Source organism: Sebastes fasciatus, chromosome 22, assembly GCF_043250625.1.
Source record: "Sebastes fasciatus isolate fSebFas1 chromosome 22, fSebFas1.pri, whole genome shotgun sequence".
Classification (NCBI taxonomy): Eukaryota; Metazoa; Chordata; class Actinopteri; order Perciformes; family Sebastidae; genus Sebastes; species Sebastes fasciatus.
The window spans coordinates 8,424,227-8,445,797 of record NC_133816.1 but is presented as its reverse complement, the minus strand read 5'-3'; the positions used below and the strand labels follow the sequence as shown (position 1 = coordinate 8,445,797).

At 44.1% G+C, this 21,571-nt stretch overlaps 1 protein-coding gene and 1 long non-coding RNA gene across 2 annotated transcripts; both read right to left on the bottom strand.

The window, feature by feature from the left end:
* Positions 1–3,140: 3,140 nt before the first annotated feature.
* On the bottom strand, positions 3,141–17,494 carry LOC141761275 (uncharacterized). Its single transcript, XM_074624606.1, has 17 exons — positions 17,402–17,494; positions 14,451–14,532; positions 13,972–14,094; positions 13,607–13,902; positions 13,420–13,484; positions 13,062–13,246; positions 12,225–12,539; positions 8,524–9,044; positions 7,923–7,984; positions 7,681–7,829; positions 6,837–7,201; positions 6,650–6,714; positions 6,292–6,476; positions 5,384–5,769; positions 4,783–4,844; positions 4,541–4,689; positions 3,141–4,438 (listed from the first exon to the last, which is right to left on the bottom strand). The coding sequence occupies exons 1-17, from the start codon at positions 17,492–17,494 to the stop codon at positions 4,350–4,352; spliced, it is 3,192 nt and encodes a 1,063-aa protein (XP_074480707.1). The 3' UTR covers positions 3,141–4,349.
* A 1,928-nt stretch (positions 17,495–19,422) lies between these two features.
* On the bottom strand, positions 19,423–21,108 carry LOC141760832 (uncharacterized). The gene is made up of 5 exons (XR_012592459.1): positions 21,030–21,108; positions 20,665–20,960; positions 20,478–20,542; positions 20,120–20,304; positions 19,423–19,597 (listed from the first exon to the last, which is right to left on the bottom strand). It is a non-coding gene; the product is annotated as an uncharacterized LOC141760832 (long non-coding RNA).
* Between the last annotated feature and the right edge of the window lie 463 nt (positions 21,109–21,571).

Sequence of the window (21,571 nt, the reverse complement as noted above, 5' to 3'; positions counted from 1 at the left end):
CCCTTTTCACAGCAGCCATTTTGACATGTTAGTGCAGGGTAAACACAGGTGTAATTCATTTTAATTATAATTATGAATAGAATAGAATAGAAAAGAAAGCTTTATTGTCATTGTATTAAATACAACGAGATTCAAAGTTACCACTTCTGGTCAGTGCTTTAAAAACAAATACTTGACAAGACGAGGCAGATAAAACATATAACAGGTAAAACACACATAGTTATAAAGTGAATAAAATAGGTAAAGTAGATGTAATAAATAAATATAAGCAGAAGTGTTACACTAAAAGTATAAAATATTTAATAAAAACTAGATGTAATGTAAACAGAGGTAATTGCACTTCTAAAATAGGTAGGGTAGATGTAATTAATAAAATTTAAACAAGTTGCACTTGAGGTGTATTTTGCGTCAAGGATATATTGCACAGATACAGTGGAGGAAATAAGTATTTGATCCCTTGCCGATTTTGTAAGTTAGCCCACTTACAAATAAAAGAACGGTCTATAATTTTAATGGTAGGTTTATTTTAACAGTGAGAGACAGAATATTAAAAAAAAATCCAGAAAATCACATCATATAAAAGTTATAAATTGATTTGCATTTGATTGTGGGAAATAAGTATTTGATCCCCTAGCAAAACATGACTCAGTACTTGGTGGAGAAACGTTGTTGGCAAGCACAGATGTCAGACGTTTCTTGTAGTTGGTCACCAGGTTTGCGAACATCTCAGGAGGGATTTTGGTCTACTCCTCTTTGCAGATCATCTCCAAATCCTTAAGGTTTCGAGGCTGTCGCTTGGCAACTCGAAGCTTCAGCTCCCTCCACAGATTTTCTATGGAATTAAGGTCCGGAGACTGGCTAGGCCACTCCATGACCTTAATGTGCTTCTTCTTGAGCCATTCCTTTGTTGCCTGGGCCGTATGTTTTGGGTCATTGTCGTGCTGGAAGACCTATCCACGACCCATTTTCAGTGTCCTGGCTGAGGGGAGGAGGTTGTCGCCCAACATTTCACGGTACATGGCCCCGTCCATCCTCCCTTCGATGCGGTGAAGTCGTCATGTCCCCTTAGCAGAGAAACACCCCCAAAACATAATGTTTCCACCTCTATGCTTGACGGTGGGGATGGTGTTCTTGGGGTTATAGTCAGCATTTCTCTTCCTCCAAACACGGCGAGTCGAGTTGATGCCAAAGAGCTTGATTTTGGTCTCATCTGACCATATCACCTTCTCCCAAGCCTTCTCTGAATATTGGCAAACAGACGGGCCTGTACATGTTCCTTCTTGAGCAGGGGGACCTTGCGGGCGCTGCAGGATTTTAAACCATTACGGCGTAGTGTGTTACCAATGGTTTTCTTGGTGATTGTGGTCCCAGCTGTCTTGCGATCATTAAGAAGCTCCTCCCGTGTATTTCTGAGCTGATCCCTCACCTTTCTCATGATCATCGATACCCCACGAGACGAGATCTTGCGTGGAGCCCCAGACCGAGGGCGATTGATGGTCTTTTTGTGTTTCTTCCATTTCCGAATAATGGCACCAACAGTTGTCTCCTTCTCACAAAGCTGCTTGCCAATGGTCTTGTAGCCCATTCCAGTCTTGTGCAGGTCTACAATCTTGTCCCTGACGTCCTTAGACAGCCCTTTGGTCTTGCCCATGGTGGAGAGGTTGGAATCTGATTGTGGACAGGTGTCTTTTATACAGGTAATGAGTTGAGACAGTTGTCTTTTATACAGGTCACGAGTTGAGATTCGGAGAACTTTCTTAAAGCGAGAGGACTAATCTAACCGATCTGTGGGGGCCAGAATTATTGTTGGTTGCTAGGGGATCTAATACTTATTTCCCACAATAAAATACAAATCTATTTATAACTTTTATATGAATTGATTTTTTTATATTCTGTCTCTCACTGTTAAAATAAACCTACCATTAAAATTATAGACCGTTCTTTTCTTTGTAAGTGGGCAAACTTACAAAATCGGCAAGGGATCAAATACTTATTTCCTCCACTGTAAATGTGTCACATTCAGTGTATTAATATTGCACAGATTTATTTGTTGTTCAGTGGCCCCGTTCCATTTAGGTGGGCTAGGGCCCTGGTATTGTCACTGGAATTGCTGTGACACACTAAATAGAATGGGACAATAATTCATTTTGTCAATAACACCTGCGTTTACCCTGCAATGACATGTCAAAATGGCTGCTGTGAAGAGGGCCTATAAAGCAGGGTATGCTTTAGGGCGAGGATACCTTGTGATTGACAGGTTCTAACCACAGCGTTGTCCAGTTCGGGTATTGTCCGGGTTTTCGTCTTAGAACTTTAACCCTTTCACAGTTTGTTTTAAGTTCATGAAAGTTAATTGTAATATTTCGGTCGCCTAAAAATGTCTTGTTCAGCGTTCGGTTGTACTTATGGTGCCTTCAAATGGGGTCGTGTTTACCGTGTTCACGAGAAGAGTCCATATGAACGCCCCCCTCTTGTGGTATTCACGACCTCGTAAGTGGAAAGTTTCTGAAAGCTCAGAAATTACGAATTGTGACGTGTTTTTTTGACATTGTCAGAAATGGCGGAGGCCACGGAAGTTAATGTTTTGGTGCATAATAAGTGAATATATTGTAATTTTAGTTGTGTATTGTTTTTCTTCGTAATTTTATAATATGTCTGAGGAAATTGTTGATATTCCCAACTGCCTAATCTTTTTCCTCTGTCATTATGCCTTTGCATTTCCTGCATTATGTTACCTGCTTGCTAGCTTGCTAAAATGTTAGCCTCTATTGCTTCTGGATGCCGACATTAACGTTAATATTGCCGTTGTAAATCTGAGCTCAGGAGTTTCACTTCAAGGTACCAATAGCTCCCGCCTCTCCTGTCACTCTGGTTCCAAAAAAACAAGATGGTAGTGGACAAAAAACCAAGATGGCGACGGCCAAAATGCCGCACTCGAAGCCTCAAAACCGTAGTCCACAAACCAATGGGTGACATTATGTGACTATGTTTACGTTTTAGTCTATGCTCAAGATCCAGGGCCATTGGGAAACTACAGTATGTGCTGCTATTTTCTTCCTGAACAAACCTGAATAACTTTTGAGAATAGATGAAAGTAGTAATAGTAGTAAAAGTAAGTTTTAGGAAATAATAAGACAGGGTTTGATCATATCTTCAGTACCTTTAATGGATGCATCTTCAATATAATGTGATACACTTTTTTGTCTGCTTTAGATGGTAAAAACGTATAACAATATAGTATAGACATTTCTTGTATTCTGATCATCGATAAGACCTAGTCTTTTTTACTCAAATTGTACAAAAATACAGGTCAGCTCACAGAATACACATATGTATGATAATATAAATACATATAAATAAGAAAAGTGACTGGATAATCATGCAGGGCATTATGTTCAATATAAATGTTATTGTTTCTAAACTATGTTATTATAGCACAATAAGTTAAAATTGTGTTTGAACATGGAGAAAGCTTTATGTGTGGTGTGTCTGATAAACAAGGTTTCAATTGTCATTACTCTCATTTTTTACGCCATTAATTACATTGATAACTTGTTTTGTTTCAGTGGTCCAGATGCTTAAAGTTGTCTCATGGATGGGCTTTCTGGGACGTCAAACAGGGAAATAAGGAAAAGTTCTAGTAAAGGTCTGTGCTATCAAGAATAGAAAAGAATAGAATAGACGTGACTTTGCAATCGACACACATTATCAATGTGTGTGGTCATCGCAACTTTGAATTTAAAGGGAACATATCATGAAAAAGTTACTTTTTCAGTGCTTGTGCTATAGACCAGATACTTTTGGTTACCTGGAGTGCCTACCCACCCACAAACTGTGAAATAAGACAACCCAGTCAGTTTTTTGTGGGCAAAAGTGATTCAAATAGCCATTCACATTTGGCTCCCCTTCCTATGTCACATACAGGCTCATTAGCTTACAGTATACCACCCCCCATCTGAGTATCTCCACCCATGGCTTGAGAAGTACCTTTGCAAAGGTACGCCATATATTTTTCGCAAGCCAATCAGAGCAGACAGGGCTTTTTCTGGATTGGGGCTTAAAGAGACAGGTGCTAAAATGGAGTGTTTCAGACAGAGGGTGAATACAGGTATATTCAGACAGACAGTTTGAGAAAAATAATGTGTTTTTCGAACATTTAAGCATATAAATATGTTCTAGTTGAAATCTAAAATACAAGTATGAACCTGAAAATGAGCATGATGTGTCCCCTTTAATATCTGGAAGTTCTTTCCAAGACATGTCATAGTTCTCTTGGATACTTAATGAGAACAAAGTTCTTTTTCATATCAGTAATATAAGTCTTATTTCACATGGACATAACCCCTGCACTATTGCTGGCTTGACAGTAGCCATGACAGCAGCACAAGGAAGGATGCCGTGATGAGACTGATCTTGTGGCTTACTCCACTTGAAACTTCTGTAAATGTTGAGAAAAGGAAACCAGACATTGCTTTAACAAATAAAAAACAAATCTGTAATATTTAAAATTTTTGATGAGGTAGTATTCAATATTGCTTACGTGTGCCATCCACAGAAATGGAGGTGGTGTCAATGTTGAAGGCTGTGATGTTCGAAACTGCTCCAACCAAAACATCTCCAATCTGAGTGCCATTAGGAACAGATGTGGATGAAAATCGAAGGTCCACGTTGTTGATGATTGAGCCATTACTGCAAATGGAATTACCAAAAAATATTGTATTATTCGTATGAATATATGACCAATACTCTTAAGATTCTATCATTATAACATTATCAAATTACCTGAAAAAAAGCACCATCAATGTGCGGAATGAAGGAAATGCTTCTTGGTAGAAAGGTTCAAGCTGCAGAAATACAAGCAAATCATTTGTAGTACATTTATTTTATTGGCTTGTGCTTCTTCACTTGTGCATTGTCTTTTTCATTGTGGTATTTAATTTACAATAACTAATGACACTATTCCAATTTCTTCAGTGACTGCAAAATAATTTATCTGTGTCCTATTTACTGTATATGGAAGGATGAGTTACATCGTTTTTTTCTTTGAAAACTCAACACCAGGAATGAAATGCCATCCTCCAGTTTCCATTCACTGTGAAACGAGAAACAATCTAGCGTCTATTAGACAAAATACAAAAAATACTTTGAGGGATTTTATTTATACAATCTAGCTCCACCAAACTCTGATGGGAAATTTAATATGTGAGTATTTTGGGTGAAAATCATAATAAAGTGTTTACAAAGAAGAATGATGAATGCACATATGAAAAGATAAGATGGCATATTGCAGAAATACTGTGAAATTACAGATATTAAGTAAAATGTTTCCAATTAATTAAAATGCATAGATTTTGTTAGGCTTCACTCTAAGATAGTGACTTACCGTCGACTTTATTATTGAGGCTCGACTTATAAACGCTGCAGATGATGGATTCTGCAAGTCACTTGTAAATGTCTCTCCAGCAGATCTGAAAATCAATCGCCTTGTTGTGACTGCCTCAGCAGTTGTCGTTACTAATGTGGTGGTTGTAGTAGTTGTTGTGGTTGTAGTTGTAGTTGCAGCAGTTGTAGTTGTATTTGCAGCACTGGTAGCTGTAGTTGCAGCACTGGTAGTTGTATTTGCAGCACTGGTAGCTGTGGTTGCAGCACTGGTAGCTGTAGTTGCAGCAGTTGTAGCTGTTGTTGCAGCACTGGTAGTTGTATTTGCAGCAGGTGAGATTGCAGTAGTTGTAGTATTTAAAGAGGGTGCTACAGTTGTGACTTTTCTTTCTGTAAAAAACAGATATGGAACAATATGAAGAAATATGGGAAAAAATAATTATGGTAGTCAAAGGACCTTCTTTTGAACAAACATACACATCACAACATAAGTCTATATATGGCAAGTCACAGTTTAAGTAGACATGCTAATGTTTGTCACAGTGGACTTCATGGTAATTGTTATTGTGTATGCTCTTTGTCGACCCAGCAATTTGTCTAAAATGGATCAGGAAAGAAATCCATGATAAACTTTGATAGTAAGGTCAGTCATGGAAATGGCAGTGAAAGAGGATGATTTAAACCCCATCCTTAATTGGAGTAGAACATGAAATTAGGATGTTTATTTTCAGATGAAATTCTGGAGTATATCAGAATTCATGCAGTAGTTTAGTAGTTTACTGTGGTTCACCAAAAATAAAAATGAATACACACGCACTCACAGACCGTGATAGATCAATTACAAATAACATTGGGTATATTTTCCTGCTCTAGCAACCACTGGAGTGAAATGTAGGGCTAGTGTTTACTTACGAATTGCTTCAATGGTGTTGGCATCAATTGTGAGGTTAAAGGTATTGTTGGGGTTAGACACAGCGTTGACTAAGGTTTCTGCAACAACATTGGCCTGTGGGATTTCTTCAGGTGAAGCCGTTTGATTGAACTCAATCCCGACCTCTGCTAGAGTATTTTCTATTCGTGTTCTGGCCACAGCTCGTCTGCATCATAAAAGCACACATCTTGATCAAATTATATTAACCATGACAACTTATGCATATGTATAATTATTAATATTATTTTGTCCTTATTAGGTTTCAAAATTATAATATTGATGTCCAGAACCCAGAAAGTAAAACAAAGTCAGTTGGACTCTCAAAATTTTAAATGTTACCTGAACTCTATGACAAAAGTGCGGATGAAAAGAAAACCAAATTGGGTCCTGTAGATGACATCATACTGTGGGAATGAAGCAAAAAAAAAATATATATAAATGAAATAAAGATACAGTATTCTCCAAATGATATGAGAAAATGCAAACTCACTCAATACACAGAAAAATAATGAGAATGAGTACTAACCACTGCTACAACTTGTGCTTCAAGAGTCTTGAATTCTCTACTGTTTTTATCAGCGAGTTCTTCTACAAATGGTTGTACCAAGGTTGCTCGGAGAACCACAACTGGTGGGGGAGCTGCAGTAGTAGTAGTAACAGTAGTTGTTGTTGAACCTTCAATTGTAGTTGATGCACCAATTGTTGTTGAACCTGCAGTTGTTGTAGTCGATCCACTTGTTGTTGAATCTCCAGTTGTAGTTGACCCACCAGTTGTTGTTGAACCTCCAGATGTTGTCGTTGGTCCACCAGTTGTTGTTGAACCTGCAGTTGTTGTTGTTGCATCAGTTGTTGTTGAACCTACAGATGTTGTTGCATCAGTTGTTGTTGAACCTTCAGTTGTAGTTGACGCACCATTTGTTGGGATCGCAGTGGTGGGGGCCGCAGTTGTTGGGGCTGCAGTTGTGGGAGCTGCAGTTGTGGGGGCCACAGTTGTTGGGGCTGCAGTGGTGGGAGCTGCAGTTGTGGGAGCTGCAGTTGTTGGGGCTGCAGTTGTGGGAGCTACAGTTGTTGGGGCTGCAGTTGTGGGGGCCTCAGTTGTTGGGGCTGCAGTGGTGGGAGCTGCAGTGGTGGGAGCGGCAGTGGTGGGAGCGGCAGTGGTTGGGGCTGCAGTTGTGGGGGCTGCAGTGGTGGGAGCGGCAGTGGTGGGAGCGGCAGTTGTTGGGGCTGCAGTTGTGGGAGCCGCAGTTGTGGGAGCTGCAGTTGTGGGGGCCGCAGTTGTGAGAAAAGGAAACCAGACATTGCTTTAACAAATAAAAAACAAATCTGTAATATTTAAAATTTTTGATTTGGTAGTATTCAATATTGCTTACGTGTGCCATCCACAGAAATGGAGGTGGTGTCAATGTTGAAGGCTGTGATGTTCGAAGCTGCTCCAACCAAAACATCTCCGATCTGAGTGCCATTAGGAACAGATGTGGTTGAAAATCCAAGGTCCACATTGTTGATGATTGAGCCATTACTGCAAGAGGAATTACCAAAAAATATTGTTTTACTCGTATGAATTTATGACCAAAACTCTTAAGATTCTATCATTATAACATTATCAAATTACCTGAAAGAAATCACCGTCAATGTGCGGAATGAAGTAAATGCTTCTTGGTAGAAAAGTTCAAGCTGCAGAAATACAAGCAAATCATTTGTAGTACATTTATTTTATTGGCTTGTGCTTCTTCACTTGTGCATTGTCTTTTTCATTGTGGTATTTAATTTACAATAACTAACGACACTATTCCAATTTCTTCAGTGACTGCAAAATAATTTATCTGTATCCTATTTACTGTATATGGAAGGATGAGTTACATAATTTTTTTCTTTGAAAACTCAACACCAGGAATGAAATGCCATCCTCCAGTTTCCATTCACTGTGAAACGAGAAACAATCTAGCGTCTATTAGACAAAATACAAAAAATACTTTGAGGGATTTTATTTATACAATCTAGCTCCACCAAACTCTTTTGGGAAATTTAATATGTGAGTATTTTAGGTGAAAATCATAAAAAAGTGTTTACAAAGAAGAATGATGAATGCACATATGAAAAGATAAGATGGCATATTGCAGAAATACTGTGAAATAATAGATATTAAGTAAAATGTTTCCAATTAATTAAAATGCATAGATTTTGTTAGGCTTCACTCTAAGATAGTGACTTACCGTCGACTTTATTATTGAGGCTCGACTTATAAACGCTGCAGATAATGGATTCTGCAAGTCACTTGTAAATGTCTCTCCAGCAGATCTGAAAATCAATCGCCTTGTTGTGACTGCCTCAGCAGTTGTCGTTACTGATGTGGTGGTTGTAGTAGTTGTTGTGGTTGTAGTTGTAGTTGCAGCAGTTGTTTGGGCTGCAGTTGTGGGAGCTACAGTTGTTGGGGCTGCAGTTGTGGGGGCCGCAGTTGTTGGGGCTGCAGTGGTGGGAGCTGCAGTGGTGGGAGCGGCAGTGGTGGGAGCGGCAGTTGTTGGGGCTGCATTTGTGGGGGCTGCAGTGGTGGGAGCGGCAGTTGTGGGAGCGGCAGTTGTTGGGGCCGCAGTTGTTGGGGCTGCAGTTGTGATAGCTGCAGTTATTGGGGCATCAGTTGTTGGGGCTGCAGTTGTGGGGGCCACAGTTGTTGGGGCTGCAGTGGTGGGAGCTGCCGTTGTGGGAGCTGCAGTTATTGGGGCCGCAGTTGTTGGGGCTGCAGTTGCAATAGCTGCAGTTATTTGGGCTGCAGTTGTTGGGGCTGCAGTTGTGGGGGCTGCAGTTGTTGGGGCTGCAGTTGTGGGGGCCACAGTTGTTGGGGCTGCAGTTGTGGGGGCCACAGTTGTTGGGGCTGCAGTGGTGGGAGCTGCAGTTGTGGGAGCGGCAGTGGTGGGAGCAGCAGTTGTTGGGGCTGCAGTTGTGGGAGCTGCAGTTATTGGGGCCGCAGTTGTGGGGGCTGCAGTTGTTGGGGCTGCAGTTGTGGGGGCCACAGTTGTTGGGGCTGCAGTGGTGGGAGCTGCAGTTGTGGGAGTGGCAGTGGTGGGAGCGGCAGTTGTTGGGGCTGCAGTTGTGAGGGCCACAGTTGTTGGGGCCGCAGTTGTGGGAGCTGCAGTTGTTGGGGCTGCAGTTGTGGGAGCTGCAGTTGTTGGGGCTGCAGTGGTGGGAGCTGCAGTGGTGGGAGCGGCAGTGGTGGGAGCGGCAGTTGTTGGGGCTGCATTTGTGGGGGCTGCAGTGGTGGGAGCGGCAGTTGTGGGAGCGGCAGTTGTTGGGGCCGCAGTTGTTGGGGCTGCAGTTGTGATAGCTGCAGTTATTGGGGCATCAGTTGTTGGGGCTGCAGTTGTGGGGGCCACAGTTGTTGGGGCTGCAGTGTTGGGAGCTGCCGTTGTGGGAGCTGCAGTTATTGGGGCCGCAGTTGTTGGGGCTGCAGTTGCAATAGCTGCAGTTATTTGGGCTGCAGTTGTTGGGGCTGCAGTTGTGGGGGCTGCAGTTGTTGGGGCTGCAGTTGTGGGGACCACAGTTGTTGGGGCTGCAGTTGTGGGGGCCACAGTTGTTGGGGCTGCAGTGGTGGGAGCTGCAGTTGTGGGAGCGGCAGTGGTGGGAGCAGCAGTTGTTGGGGCTGCAGTTGTGGGAGCTGCAGTTATTGGGGCTGCAGTGTTTGGGGCTGCAGTTGTTGGGGCTGCAGTTGTGGGGGCCACAGTTGTTGGGGCCGCAGTTGTGGGAGCTGCAGTTGTTGGGGCTGCAGTTGTGGGAGCTGCAGTTATTGGGGCCGCAGTTGTGGGGGCTGCAGTTGTTGGGGCTGCAGTTGTGGGGGCCACAGTTGTTGGGGCTGCAGTGGTGGGAGCTGCAGTTGTGGGGGCCGCAGTTGTTGAGGCTGCAGTGGTGGGAGCTTCAGTTGTGGGAGCAGCAGTGGTGGGAGTGGCAGTTGTTGGGGCTGCAGTTGTGGGAGCTGCAGTTATTTGGGCCGCAGTTGTTAGGGCTGCAGTTGTGATCGCTGCAGTTATTGGGGCTGCAGTTGTGGGGGCTGCAGTTGTTGGGGCTGCAGTTGTGGGGGCTGCAGTTGTGGGAGCTGCAGTTGTTGGAGCTGCAGTTGTGGGAGCTGCAGTTGTTGGAGCTGCAGTTGTTGGGGCTGCAGTTGTTGCACCTCCAGTTGTAGTTGATGCACCAGTTGTGGTTGAAACACCGGTTGTTGTTGATGCACTGCTTGTTGTAGACCCTGCAGTTGATGTCGACCCAACTGTTGTTGTTGAACCACCAGTTGTTGACTCTCCAGTTGTTGTTGATGTACCAGTTGTTGTGGATCCACCAGTTGTTGTTGTTGGACCTCCAGTTGTTGCTCCACCAGTTGGTGTTGTTGAACCTCCAGTTGTAGTTGACACGCCAGTTGTTGTTGAAACATCGGTTGTTGTTGATGCACTGCTTATTGTAAATCCTGCAGTTGCTGTCGACCCAACAGTTGTTGTTGAATCACTAGTTGTTGTTGAACCTCCAGGTGTTGTTGAAGTTGCAGCACTGGTAGTTGTATTTGCAGCAATGGTAGTTGTATTTTCAGCACTGGTAGTTATATTTGCAGCACTGATAGTTGTAGTTGCAGCACTGGTAGTTGTATTTGCAGCACTGGTAGTTGTATTTGCAGCACTGGTAGTTGTACTTGCAGCACTGGTAGTTGTATTTGCAGCACTGATATTTGAATTTGCAGCACTGGTAGTTGTACTTGCAGCACTGGTAGTGGTATTTGCAGCACTGGTAGTTGTATTTGCAGCACTGGTAGTTGTAGTTGCAGCACTGTTAGTTGTATTTGCAGCACTAGTAGTTGTATTTGCAGCACTGGTAGTTGTATTTGCAGCACTGGTAGTTGTAGTTGCAGCACTGTTAGTTGTATTTGCAGCACCGGTAGTTGTAGGTGCACCACCGGTAGTTGTATTTGCAGCACCGGTAGTTGTATTTGCAGCACCGGTAGTTGTATTTGCAGCACCGGTAGTTGTATTTGCAGCACCGGTAGTTGTATTTGCAGCACCGGTAGTTGTATTTGCAGCACCGGTAGTTGTACTTGCAGCACCGGTAGTTGTATTTGCAGCACTGGTAGTTGTACTTGCAGCACTGGTAGTTGTATTTGCAGCACTGGTAGTTGTATTTGCAGCACTGGTAGTTGTAGGTGCAGCACCGGTAGTTGTATTTGCAGCACCGGTAGTTGTATTTGCAGCACCGGTAGTTGTATTTGCAGCACTGATAGTTGTAGTTGCAGCACTGTTAGTTGTATTTGCAGCACTGGTAGTTGCAGGTACAGCACCGGTAGTTGTATTTGCAGCACTGGTAGTTGTACTTGCAGCACTGGTAGTTGTATTTGCAGCACTGGTAGTTGTATTTGCAGCACTGGTAGTTGTAGGTGCAGCACCGGTAGTTGTATTTGCAGCACCGGTAGTTGTATTTGCAGCACTGGTAGTTGTATTTGCAGCACTGGTAGTTGTAGTTGCAGCACTGTTAGTTGTATTTTCAGCACTGGTAGTTGTGTTTGCAGCACTGGTAGTTGTATTTGCAGCACTGGTAGTTGTATTTACAGCACTGGTAGTTGTATTTGCAGCACTGATAGTTGTAGTTGCAGCACTGTTAGTTCTATTTGCAGCACTGGTAGTTGTATTTGCAGCACTGGTAGTTGTAGTTGCAGCACTGTTAGTTGTATTTGCAGCACTGGTAGTTGTAGGTGCAGCACCGGTAGTTGTATTTGCAGCACCGGTAGTTGTATTTGCAGCACCGGTAGTTGTATTTGCAGCACCGGTAGTCGTATTTGCAGCACCGGTAGTCGTATTTGCAGCACCGGTAGTTGTAGGTGTAGCACCGGTAGTTGTATTTGCAGCACCGGTAGTTGTATTTGCAGCACCGGTAGTTGTATTTGCAGCACTGGTAGTTGTATTTGCAGCAATCAATCGCCTTGTTGTGACTGCCTCAGCAGTTGTCGTTACTAATGTGGTGGTTGTAGTAGTTGTTGTGGTTGTAGTTGTAGTTGCAGCAGTTGTAGTTGTATTTGCAGCACTGGTAGCTGTAGTTGCAGCACTGGTAGTTGTATTTGCAGCACTGGTAGCTGTGGTTGCAGCACTGGTAGCTGTAGTTGCAGCAGTTGTAGCTGTTGTTGCAGCACTGGTAGTTGTATTTGCAGCAGGTGAGATTGCAGTAGTTGTAGTATTTAAAGAGGGTGCTACAGTTGTGACTTTTCTTTCTGTAAAAAACAGATATGGAACAATATGAAGAAATATGGGAAAAAATAATTATGGTAGTCAAAGGACCTTCTTTTGAACAAACATACACATCACAACATAAGTCTATATATGGCAAGTCACAGTTTAAGTAGACATGCTAATGTTTGTCACAGTGGACTTCATGGTAATTGTTATTGTGTATGCTCTTTGTCGACCCAGCAATTTGTCTAAAATGGATCAGGAAAGAAATCCATGATAAACTTTGATAGTAAGGTCAGTCATGGAAATGGCAGTGAAAGAGGATGATTTAAACCCCATCCTTAATTGGAGTAGAACATGAAATTAGGATGTTTATTTTCAGATGAAATTCTGGAGTATATCAGAATTCATGCAGTAGTTTAGTAGTTTACTGTGGTTCACCAAAAATAAAAATGAATACACACGCACTCACAGACCGTGATAGATCAATTACAAATAACATTGGGTATATTTTCCTGCTCTAGCAACCACTGGAGTGAAATGTAGGGCTAGTGTTTACTTACGAATTGCTTCAATGGTGTTGGCATCAATTGTGAGGTTAAAGGTATTGTTGGGGTTAGACACAGCGTTGACTAAGGTTTCTGCAACAACATTGGCCTGTGGGATTTCTTCAGGTGAAGCCGTTTGATTGAACTCAATCCCGACCTCTGCTAGAGTATTTTCTATTCGTGTTCTGGCCACAGCTCGTCTGCATCATAAAAGCACACATCTTGATCAAATTATATTAACCATGACAACTTATGCATATGTATAATTATTAATATTATTTTGTCCTTATTAGGTTTCAAAATTATAATATTGATGTCCAGAACCCAGAAAGTAAAACAAAGTCAGTTGGACTCTCAAAATTTTAAATGTTACCTGAACTCTATGACAAAAGTGCGGATGAAAAGAAAACCAAATTGGGTCCTGTAGATGACATCATACTGTGGGAATGAAGCAAAAAAAAAAAATATATAAATGAAATAAAGATACAGTATTCTCCAAATGATATGAGAAAATGCAAACTCACTCAATACACAGAAAAATAATGAGAATGAGTACTAACCACTGCTACAACTTGTGCTTCAAGAGTCTTGAATTCTCTACTGTTTTTATCAGCGAGTTCTTCTACAAATGGTTGTACCAAGGTTGCTCGGAGAACCACAACTGGTGGGGGAGCTGCAGTAGTAGTAGTAACAGTAGTTGTTGTTGAACCTTCAATTGTAGTTGATGCACCAATTGTTGTTGAACCTGCAGTTGTTGTAGTCGATCCACTTGTTGTTGAATCTCCAGTTGTAGTTGACCCACCAGTTGTTGTTGAACCTCCAGATGTTGTCGTTGGTCCACCAGTTGTTGTTGAACCTGCAGTTGTTGTTGTTGCATCAGTTGTTGTTGAACCTACAGATGTTGTTGCATCAGTTGTTGTTGAACCTTCAGTTGTAGTTGACGCACCATTTGTTGGGATCGCAGTGGTGGGGGCCGCAGTTGTTGGGGCTGCAGTTGTGGGAGCTGCAGTTGTGGGGGCCACAGTTGTTGGGGCTGCAGTGGTGGGAGCTGCAGTTGTGGGAGCTGCAGTTGTTGGGGCTGCAGTTGTGGGAGCTACAGTTGTTGGGGCTGCAGTTGTGGGGGCCTCAGTTGTTGGGGCTGCAGTGGTGGGAGCTGCAGTGGTGGGAGCGGCAGTGGTGGGAGCGGCAGTGGTTGGGGCTGCAGTTGTGGGGGCTGCAGTGGTGGGAGCGGCAGTGGTGGGAGCGGCAGTTGTTGGGGCTGCAGTTGTGGGAGCCGCAGTTGTGGGAGCTGGAGTTGTGGGGGCCGCAGTTGTGAGAAAAGGAAACCAGACATTGCTTTAACAAATAAAAAACAAATCTGTAATATTTAAAATTTTTGATTTGGTAGTATTCAATATTGCTTACGTGTGCCATCCACAGAAATGGAGGTGGTGTCAATGTTGAAGGCTGTGATGTTCGAAGCTGCTCCAACCAAAACATCTCCGATCTGAGTGCCATTAGGAACAGATGTGGTTGAAAATCCAAGGTCCACATTGTTGATGATTGAGCCATTACTGCAAGAGGAATTACCAAAAAATATTGTTTTACTCGTATGAATTTATGACCAAAACTCTTAAGATTCTATCATTATAACATTATCAAATTACCTGAAAGAAATCACCGTCAATGTGCGGAATGAAGTAAATGCTTCTTGGTAGAAAAGTTCAAGCTGCAGAAATACAAGCAAATCATTTGTAGTACATTTATTTTATTGGCTTGTGCTTCTTCACTTGTGCATTGTCTTTTTCATTGTGGTATTTAATTTACAATAACTAACGACACTATTCCAATTTCTTCAGTGACTGCAAAATAATTTATCTGTATCCTATTTACTGTATATGGAAGGATGAGTTACATAATTTTTTTCTTTGAAAACTCAACACCAGGAATGAAATGCCATCCTCCAGTTTCCATTCACTGTGAAACGAGAAACAATCTAGCGTCTATTAGACAAAATACAAAAAATACTTTGAGGGATTTTATTTATACAATCTAGCTCCACCAAACTCTTTTGGGAAATTTAATATGTGAGTATTTTAGGTGAAAATCATAAAAAAGTGTTTACAAAGAAGAATGATGAATGCACATATGAAAAGATAAGATGGCATATTGCAGAAATACTGTGAAATAATAGATATTAAGTAAAATGTTTCCAATTAATTAAAATGCATAGATTTTGTTAGGCTTCACTCTAAGATAGTGACTTACCGTCGACTTTATTATTGAGGCTCGACTTATAAACGCTGCAGATAATGGATTCTGCAAGTCACTTGTAAATGTCTCTCCAGCAGATCTGAAAATCAATCGCCTTGTTGTGACTGCCTCAGCAGTTGTCGTTACTGATGTGGTGGTTGTAGTAGTTGTTGTGGTTGTAGTTGTAGTTGCAGCAGTTGTTTGGGCTGCAGTTGTGGGAGCTACAGTTGTTGGGGCTGCAGTTGTGGGGGCCGCAGTTGTTGGGGCTGCAGTGGTGGGAGCTGCAGTGGTGGGAGCGGCAGTGGTGGGAGCGGCAGTTGTTGGGGCTGCATTTGTGGGGGCTGCAGTGGTGGGAGCGGCAGTTGTGGGAGCGGCAGTTGTTGGGGCCGCAGTTGTTGGGGCTGCAGTTGTGATAGCTGCAGTTATTGGGGCATCAGTTGTTGGGGCTGCAGTTGTGGGGGCCACAGTTGTTGGGGCTGCAGTGGTGGGAGCTGCCGTTGTGGGAGCTGCAGTTATTGGGGCCGCAGTTGTTGGGGCTGCAGTTGCAATAGCTGCAGTTATTTGGGCTGCAGTTGTTGGGGCTGCAGTTGTGGGGGCTGCAGTTGTTGGGGCTGCAGTTGTGGGGGCCACAGTTGTTGGGGCTGCAGTTGTGGGGGCCACAGTTGTTGGGGCTGCAGTGGTGGGAGCTGCAGTTGTGGGAGCGGCAGTGGTGGGAGCAGCAGTTGTTGGGGCTGCAGTTGTGGGAGCTGCAGTTATTGGGGCCGCAGTTGTGGGGGCTGCAGTTGTTGGGGCTGCAGTTGTGGGGGCCACAGTTGTTGGGGCTGCAGTGGTGGGAGCTGCAGTTGTGGGAGTGGCAGTGGTGGGAGCGGCAGTTGTTGGGGCTGCAGTTGTGAGGGCCACAGTTGTTGGGGCCGCAGTTGTGGGAGCTGCAGTTGTTGGGGCTGCAGTTGTGGGAGCTGCAGTTGTTGGGGCTGCAGTGGTGGGAGCTGCAGTGGTGGGAGCGGCAGTGGTGGGAGCGGCAGTTGTTGGGGCTGCATTTGTGGGGGCTGCAGTGGTGGGAGCGGCAGTTGTGGGAGCGGCAGTTGTTGGGGCCGCAGTTGTTGGGGCTGCAGTTGTGATAGCTGCAGTTATTGGGGCATCAGTTGTTGGGGCTGCAGTTGTGGGGGCCACAGTTGTTGGGGCTGCAGTGTTGGGAGCTGCCGTTGTGGGAGCTGCAGTTATTGGGGCCGCAGTTGTTGGGGCTGCAGTTGCAATAGCTGCAGTTATTTGGGCTGCAGTTGTTGGGGCTGCAGTTGTGGGGGCTGCAGTTGTTGGGGCTGCAGTTGTGGGGACCACAGTTGTTGGGGCTGCAGTTGTGGGGGCCACAGTTGTTGGGGCTGCAGTGGTGGGAGCTGCAGTTGTGGGAGCGGCAGTGGTGGGAGCAGCAGTTGTTGGGGCTGCAGTTGTGGGAGCTGCAGTTATTGGGGCTGCAGTGTTTGGGGCTGCAGTTGTTGGGGCTGCAGTTGTGGGGGCCACAGTTGTTGGGGCCGCAGTTGTGGGAGCTGCAGTTGTTGGGGCTGCAGTTGTGGGAGCTGCAGTTATTGGGGCCGCAGTTGTGGGGGCTGCAGTTGTTGGGGCTGCAGTTGTGGGGGCCACAGTTGTTGGGGCTGCAGTGGTGGGAGCTGCAGTTGTGGGGGCCGCAGTTGTTGAGGCTGCAGTGGTGGGAGCTTCAGTTGTGGGAGCAGCAGTGGTGGGAGTGGCAGTTGTTGGGGCTGCAGTTGTGGGAGCTGCAGTTATTTGGGCCGCAGTTGTTAGGGCTGCAGTTGTGATCGCTGCAGTTATTGGGGCTGCAGTTGTGGGGGCTGCAGTTGTTGGGGCTGCAGTTGTGGGGGCTGCAGTTGTGGGAGCTGCAGTTGTTGGAGCTGCAGTTGTGGGAGCTGCAGTTGTTGGAGCTGCAGTTGTTGGGGCTGCAGTTGTTGCACCTCCAGTTGTAGTTGATGCACCAGTTGTGGTTGAAACACCGGTTGTTGTTGATGCACTGCTTGTTGTAGACCCTGCAGTTGATGTCGACCCAACTGTTGTTGTTGAACCACCAGTTGTTGACTCTCCAGTTGTTGTTGATGTACCAGTTGTTGTGGATCCACCAGTTGTTGTTGTTGGACCTCCAGTTGTTGCTCCACCAGTTGGTGTTGTTGAACCTCCAGTTGTAGTTGACACGCCAGTTGTTGTTGAAACATCGGTTGTTGTTGATGCACTGCTTATTGTAAATCCTGCAGTTGCTGTCGACCCAACAGTTGTTGTTGAATCACCAGTTGTTGTTGAACCTCCAGGTGTTGTTGAAGTTGCAGCACTGGTAGTTGTATTTGCAGCAATGGTAGTTGTATTTTCAGCACTGGTAGTTATATTTGCAGCACTGATAGTTGTAGTTGCAGCACTGGTAGTTGTATTTGCAGCACTGGTAGTTGTATTTGCAGCACTGGTAGTTGTACTTGCAGCACTGGTAGTTGTATTTGCAGCACTGATATTTGAATTTGCAGCACTGGTAGTTGTACTTGCAGCACTGGTAGTGGTATTTGCAGCACTGGTAGTTGTATTTGCAGCACTGGTAGTTGTAGTTGCAGCACTGTTAGTTGTATTTGCAGCACTAGTAGTTGTATTTGCAGCACTGGTAGTTGTATTTGCAGCACTGGTAGTTGTAGTTGCAGCACTGTTAGTTGTATTTGCAGCACCGGTAGTTGTAGGTGCACCACCGGTAGTTGTATTTGCAGCACCGGTAGTTGTATTTGCAGCACCGGTAGTTGTATTTGCAGCACCGGTAGTTGTATTTGCAGCACCGGTAGTTGTATTTGCAGCACCGGTAGTTGTATTTGCAGCACCGGTAGTTGTACTTGCAGCACCGGTAGTTGTATTTGCAGCACTGGTAGTTGTACTTGCAGCACTGGTAGTTGTATTTGCAGCACTGGTAGTTGTATTTGCAGCACTGGTAGTTGTAGGTGCAGCACCGGTAGTTGTATTTGCAGCACCGGTAGTTGTATTTGCAGCACCGGTAGTTGTATTTGCAGCACTGATAGTTGTAGTTGCAGCACTGTTAGTTGTATTTGCAGCACTGGTAGTTGCAGGTACAGCACCGGTAGTTGTATTTGCAGCACTGGTAGTTGTACTTGCAGCACTGGTAGTTGTATTTGCAGCACTGGTAGTTGTATTTGCAGCACTGGTAGTTGTAGGTGCAGCACCGGTAGTTGTATTTGCAGCACCGGTAGTTGTATTTGCAGCACTGGTAGTTGTATTTGCAGCACTGGTAGTTGTAGTTGCAGCACTGTTAGTTGTATTTTCAGCACTGGTAGTTGTGTTTGCAGCACTGGTAGTTGTATTTGCAGCACTGGTAGTTGTATTTACAGCACTGGTAGTTGTATTTGCAGCACTGATAGTTGTAGTTGCAGCACTGTTAGTTCTATTTGCAGCACTGGTAGTTGTATTTGCAGCACTGGTAGTTGTAGTTGCAGCACTGTTAGTTGTATTTGCAGCACTGGTAGTTGTAGGTGCAGCACCGGTAGTTGTATTTGCAGCACCGGTAGTTGTATTTGCAGCACCGGTAGTTGTATTTGCAGCACCGGTAGTCGTATTTGCAGCACCGGTAGTCGTATTTGCAGCACCGGTAGTTGTAGGTGTAGCACCGGTAGTTGTATTTGCAGCACCGGTAGTTGTATTTGCAGCACCGGTAGTTGTATTTGCAGCACTGGTAGTTGTATTTGCAGCACTGGTAGTTGTAGTTGCAGCACTGTTAGTTGTATTTGCAGCACCGGTAGTTGTAGGTGCACCACCGGTAGTTGTATTTGCAGCACCGGTAGTTGTATTTGCAGCACCGGTAGTTGTATTTGCAGCACCGGTAGTTGTATTTGCAGCACTGGTAGTTGTACTTGCAGCACTGGTAGTTGTATTTGCAGCACTGGTAGTTGTATTTGCAGCACTGGTAGTTGTAGGTGCAGCACCGGTAGTTGTATTTGCAGCACCGGTAGTTGTATTTGCAGCACTGGTAGTTGTAGTTGCAGCACTGTTAGTTGTATTTGCAGCACTGGTAGTTGTATTTGCAGCACTGGTAGTTGTGTTTGCAGCACTGGTAGTTGTATTTGCAGCACTGGTAGTTGTATTTACAGCACTGGTAGTTGTATTTGCAGCACTGGTAGTTGCAGGTACAGCACTGGTAGTTGTATTTGCAGCACTGGTAGTTGTATTTGAAGCACTGGTAGTTGTAGTTGCAGCACTGGTAGTTGTATTTGCAGCAGGTGAGATTGCAGTAGTTGTAGTATTTAAAGAGGGTGCTACAGTTGTGACTTTTCTTTCTGTAAAAAACAGATATGGAACAATATGAAGAAATATGGGAAAAAATAATTATGGTAGTCAAAGGACCTTCTTTTGAACAAACATACACATCACAACATAAGTCTATATATGGCAAGTCACAGTTTAAGTAGACATGCTAATGTTTGTCACAGTGGACTTCATGGTAATTGTTATTGTGTATGCTCTTTGTCGACCCAGCAATTTGTCTAAAATGGATCAGGAAAGAAATCCATGATAAACTTTGATAGTAAGGTCAGTCATGGAAATGGCAGTGAAAGAGGATGATTTAAACCCCATCCTTAATTGGAGTAGAACATGAAATTAGGATGTTTATTTTCAGATGAAATTCTGGAGTATATCAGAATTCATGCAGTAGTTTAGTAGTTTACTGTGGTTCACCAAAAATAAAAATGAATACACACGCACTCACAGACCGTGATAGATCAATTACAAATAACATTGGGTATATTTTCCTGCTCTAGCAACCACTGGAGTGAAATGTAGGGCTAGTGTTTACTTACGAATTGCTTCAATGGTGTTGGCATCAATTGTGAGGTTAAAGGTATTGTTGGGGTTAGACACAGCGTTGACTAAGGTTTCTGCAACAACATTGGCCTGTGGGATTTCTTCAGGTGAAGCCGTTTGATTGAACTCAATCCCGACCTCTGCTAGAGTATTTTCTATTCGTGTTCTGGCCACAGCTCGTCTGCATCATAAAAGCACACATCTTGATCAAATTATATTAACCATGACAACTTATGCATATGTATAATTATTAATATTATTTTGTCCTTATTAGGTTTCAAAATTATAATATTGATGTCCAGAACCCAGAAAGTAAAACAAAGTCAGTTGGACTCTCAAAATTTTAAATGTTACCTGAACTCTATGACAAAAGTGCGGATGAAAAGAAAACCAAATTGGGTCCTGTAGATGACATCATACTGTGGGAATGAAGCAAAAAAAAAATATATATAAATGAAATAAAGATACAGTATTCTCCAAATGATATGAGAAAATGCAAACTCACTCAATACACAGAAAAATAATGAGAATGAGTACTAACCACTGCTACAACTTGTGCTTCAAGAGTCTTGAATTCTCTACTGTTTTTATCAGCGAGTTCTTCTACAAATGGTTGTACCAAGGTTGCTCGGAGAACCACAACTGGTGGGGGAGCTGCAGTAGTAGTAGTAACAGTAGTTGTTGTTGAACCTTCAATTGTAGTTGATGCACCAATTGTTGTTGAACCTGCAGTTGTTGTAGTCGATCCACTTGTTGTTGAATCTCCAGTTGTAGTTGACCCACCAGTTGTTGTTGAACCTCCAGATGTTGTCGTTGGTCCACCAGTTGTTGTTGAACCTGCAGTTGTTGTTGTTGCATCAGTTGTTGTTGAACCTACAGATGTTGTTGCATCAGTTGTTGTTGAACCTTCAGTTGTAGTTGACGCACCATTTGTTGGGATCGCAGTGGTGGGGGCCGCAGTTGTTGGGGCTGCAGTTGTGGGAGCTGCAGTTGTGGGGGCCACAGTTGTTGGGGCTGCAGTGGTGGGAGCTGCAGTTGTGGGAGCTGCAGTTGTTGGGGCTGCAGTTGTGGGAGCTACAGTTGTTGGGGCTGCAGTTGTGGGGGCCTCAGTTGTTGGGGCTGCAGTGGTGGGAGCTGCAGTGGTGGGAGCGGCAGTGGTGGGAGCGGCAGTGGTTGGGGCTGCAGTTGTGGGGGCTGCAGTGGTGGGAGCGGCAGTGGTGGGAGCGGCAGTTGTTGGGGCTGCAGTTGTGGGAGCCGCAGTTGTGGGAGCTGCAGTTGTGGGGGCCGCAGTTGTGAGAAAAGGAAACCAGACATTGCTTTAACAAATAAAAAACAAATCTGTAATATTTAAAATTTTTGATTTGGTAGTATTCAATATTGCTTACGTGTGCCATCCACAGAAATGGAGGTGGTGTCAATGTTGAAGGCTGTGATGTTCGAAGCTGCTC

Coding starts and splice junctions, on each gene's coding strand:
- LOC141761275 (XM_074624606.1), bottom strand. CDS start 17,494: ATGTTTCAACAACAACTGGCGTGTCAACTACAACTGGAGGTTCAACAA. Junction 13,485..13,606: donor AAGCACAAGTTGTAGCAGTG/GTTAGTACTCAT, acceptor TCATTCCCACAG/TATGATGTCATCTACAGGAC. Junction 9,045..12,224: donor TGCTGCAAATACAACTACCA/GTGCTGCAAATA, acceptor TTGCAACTGCAG/CCCCAACAACTGCGGCCCCA.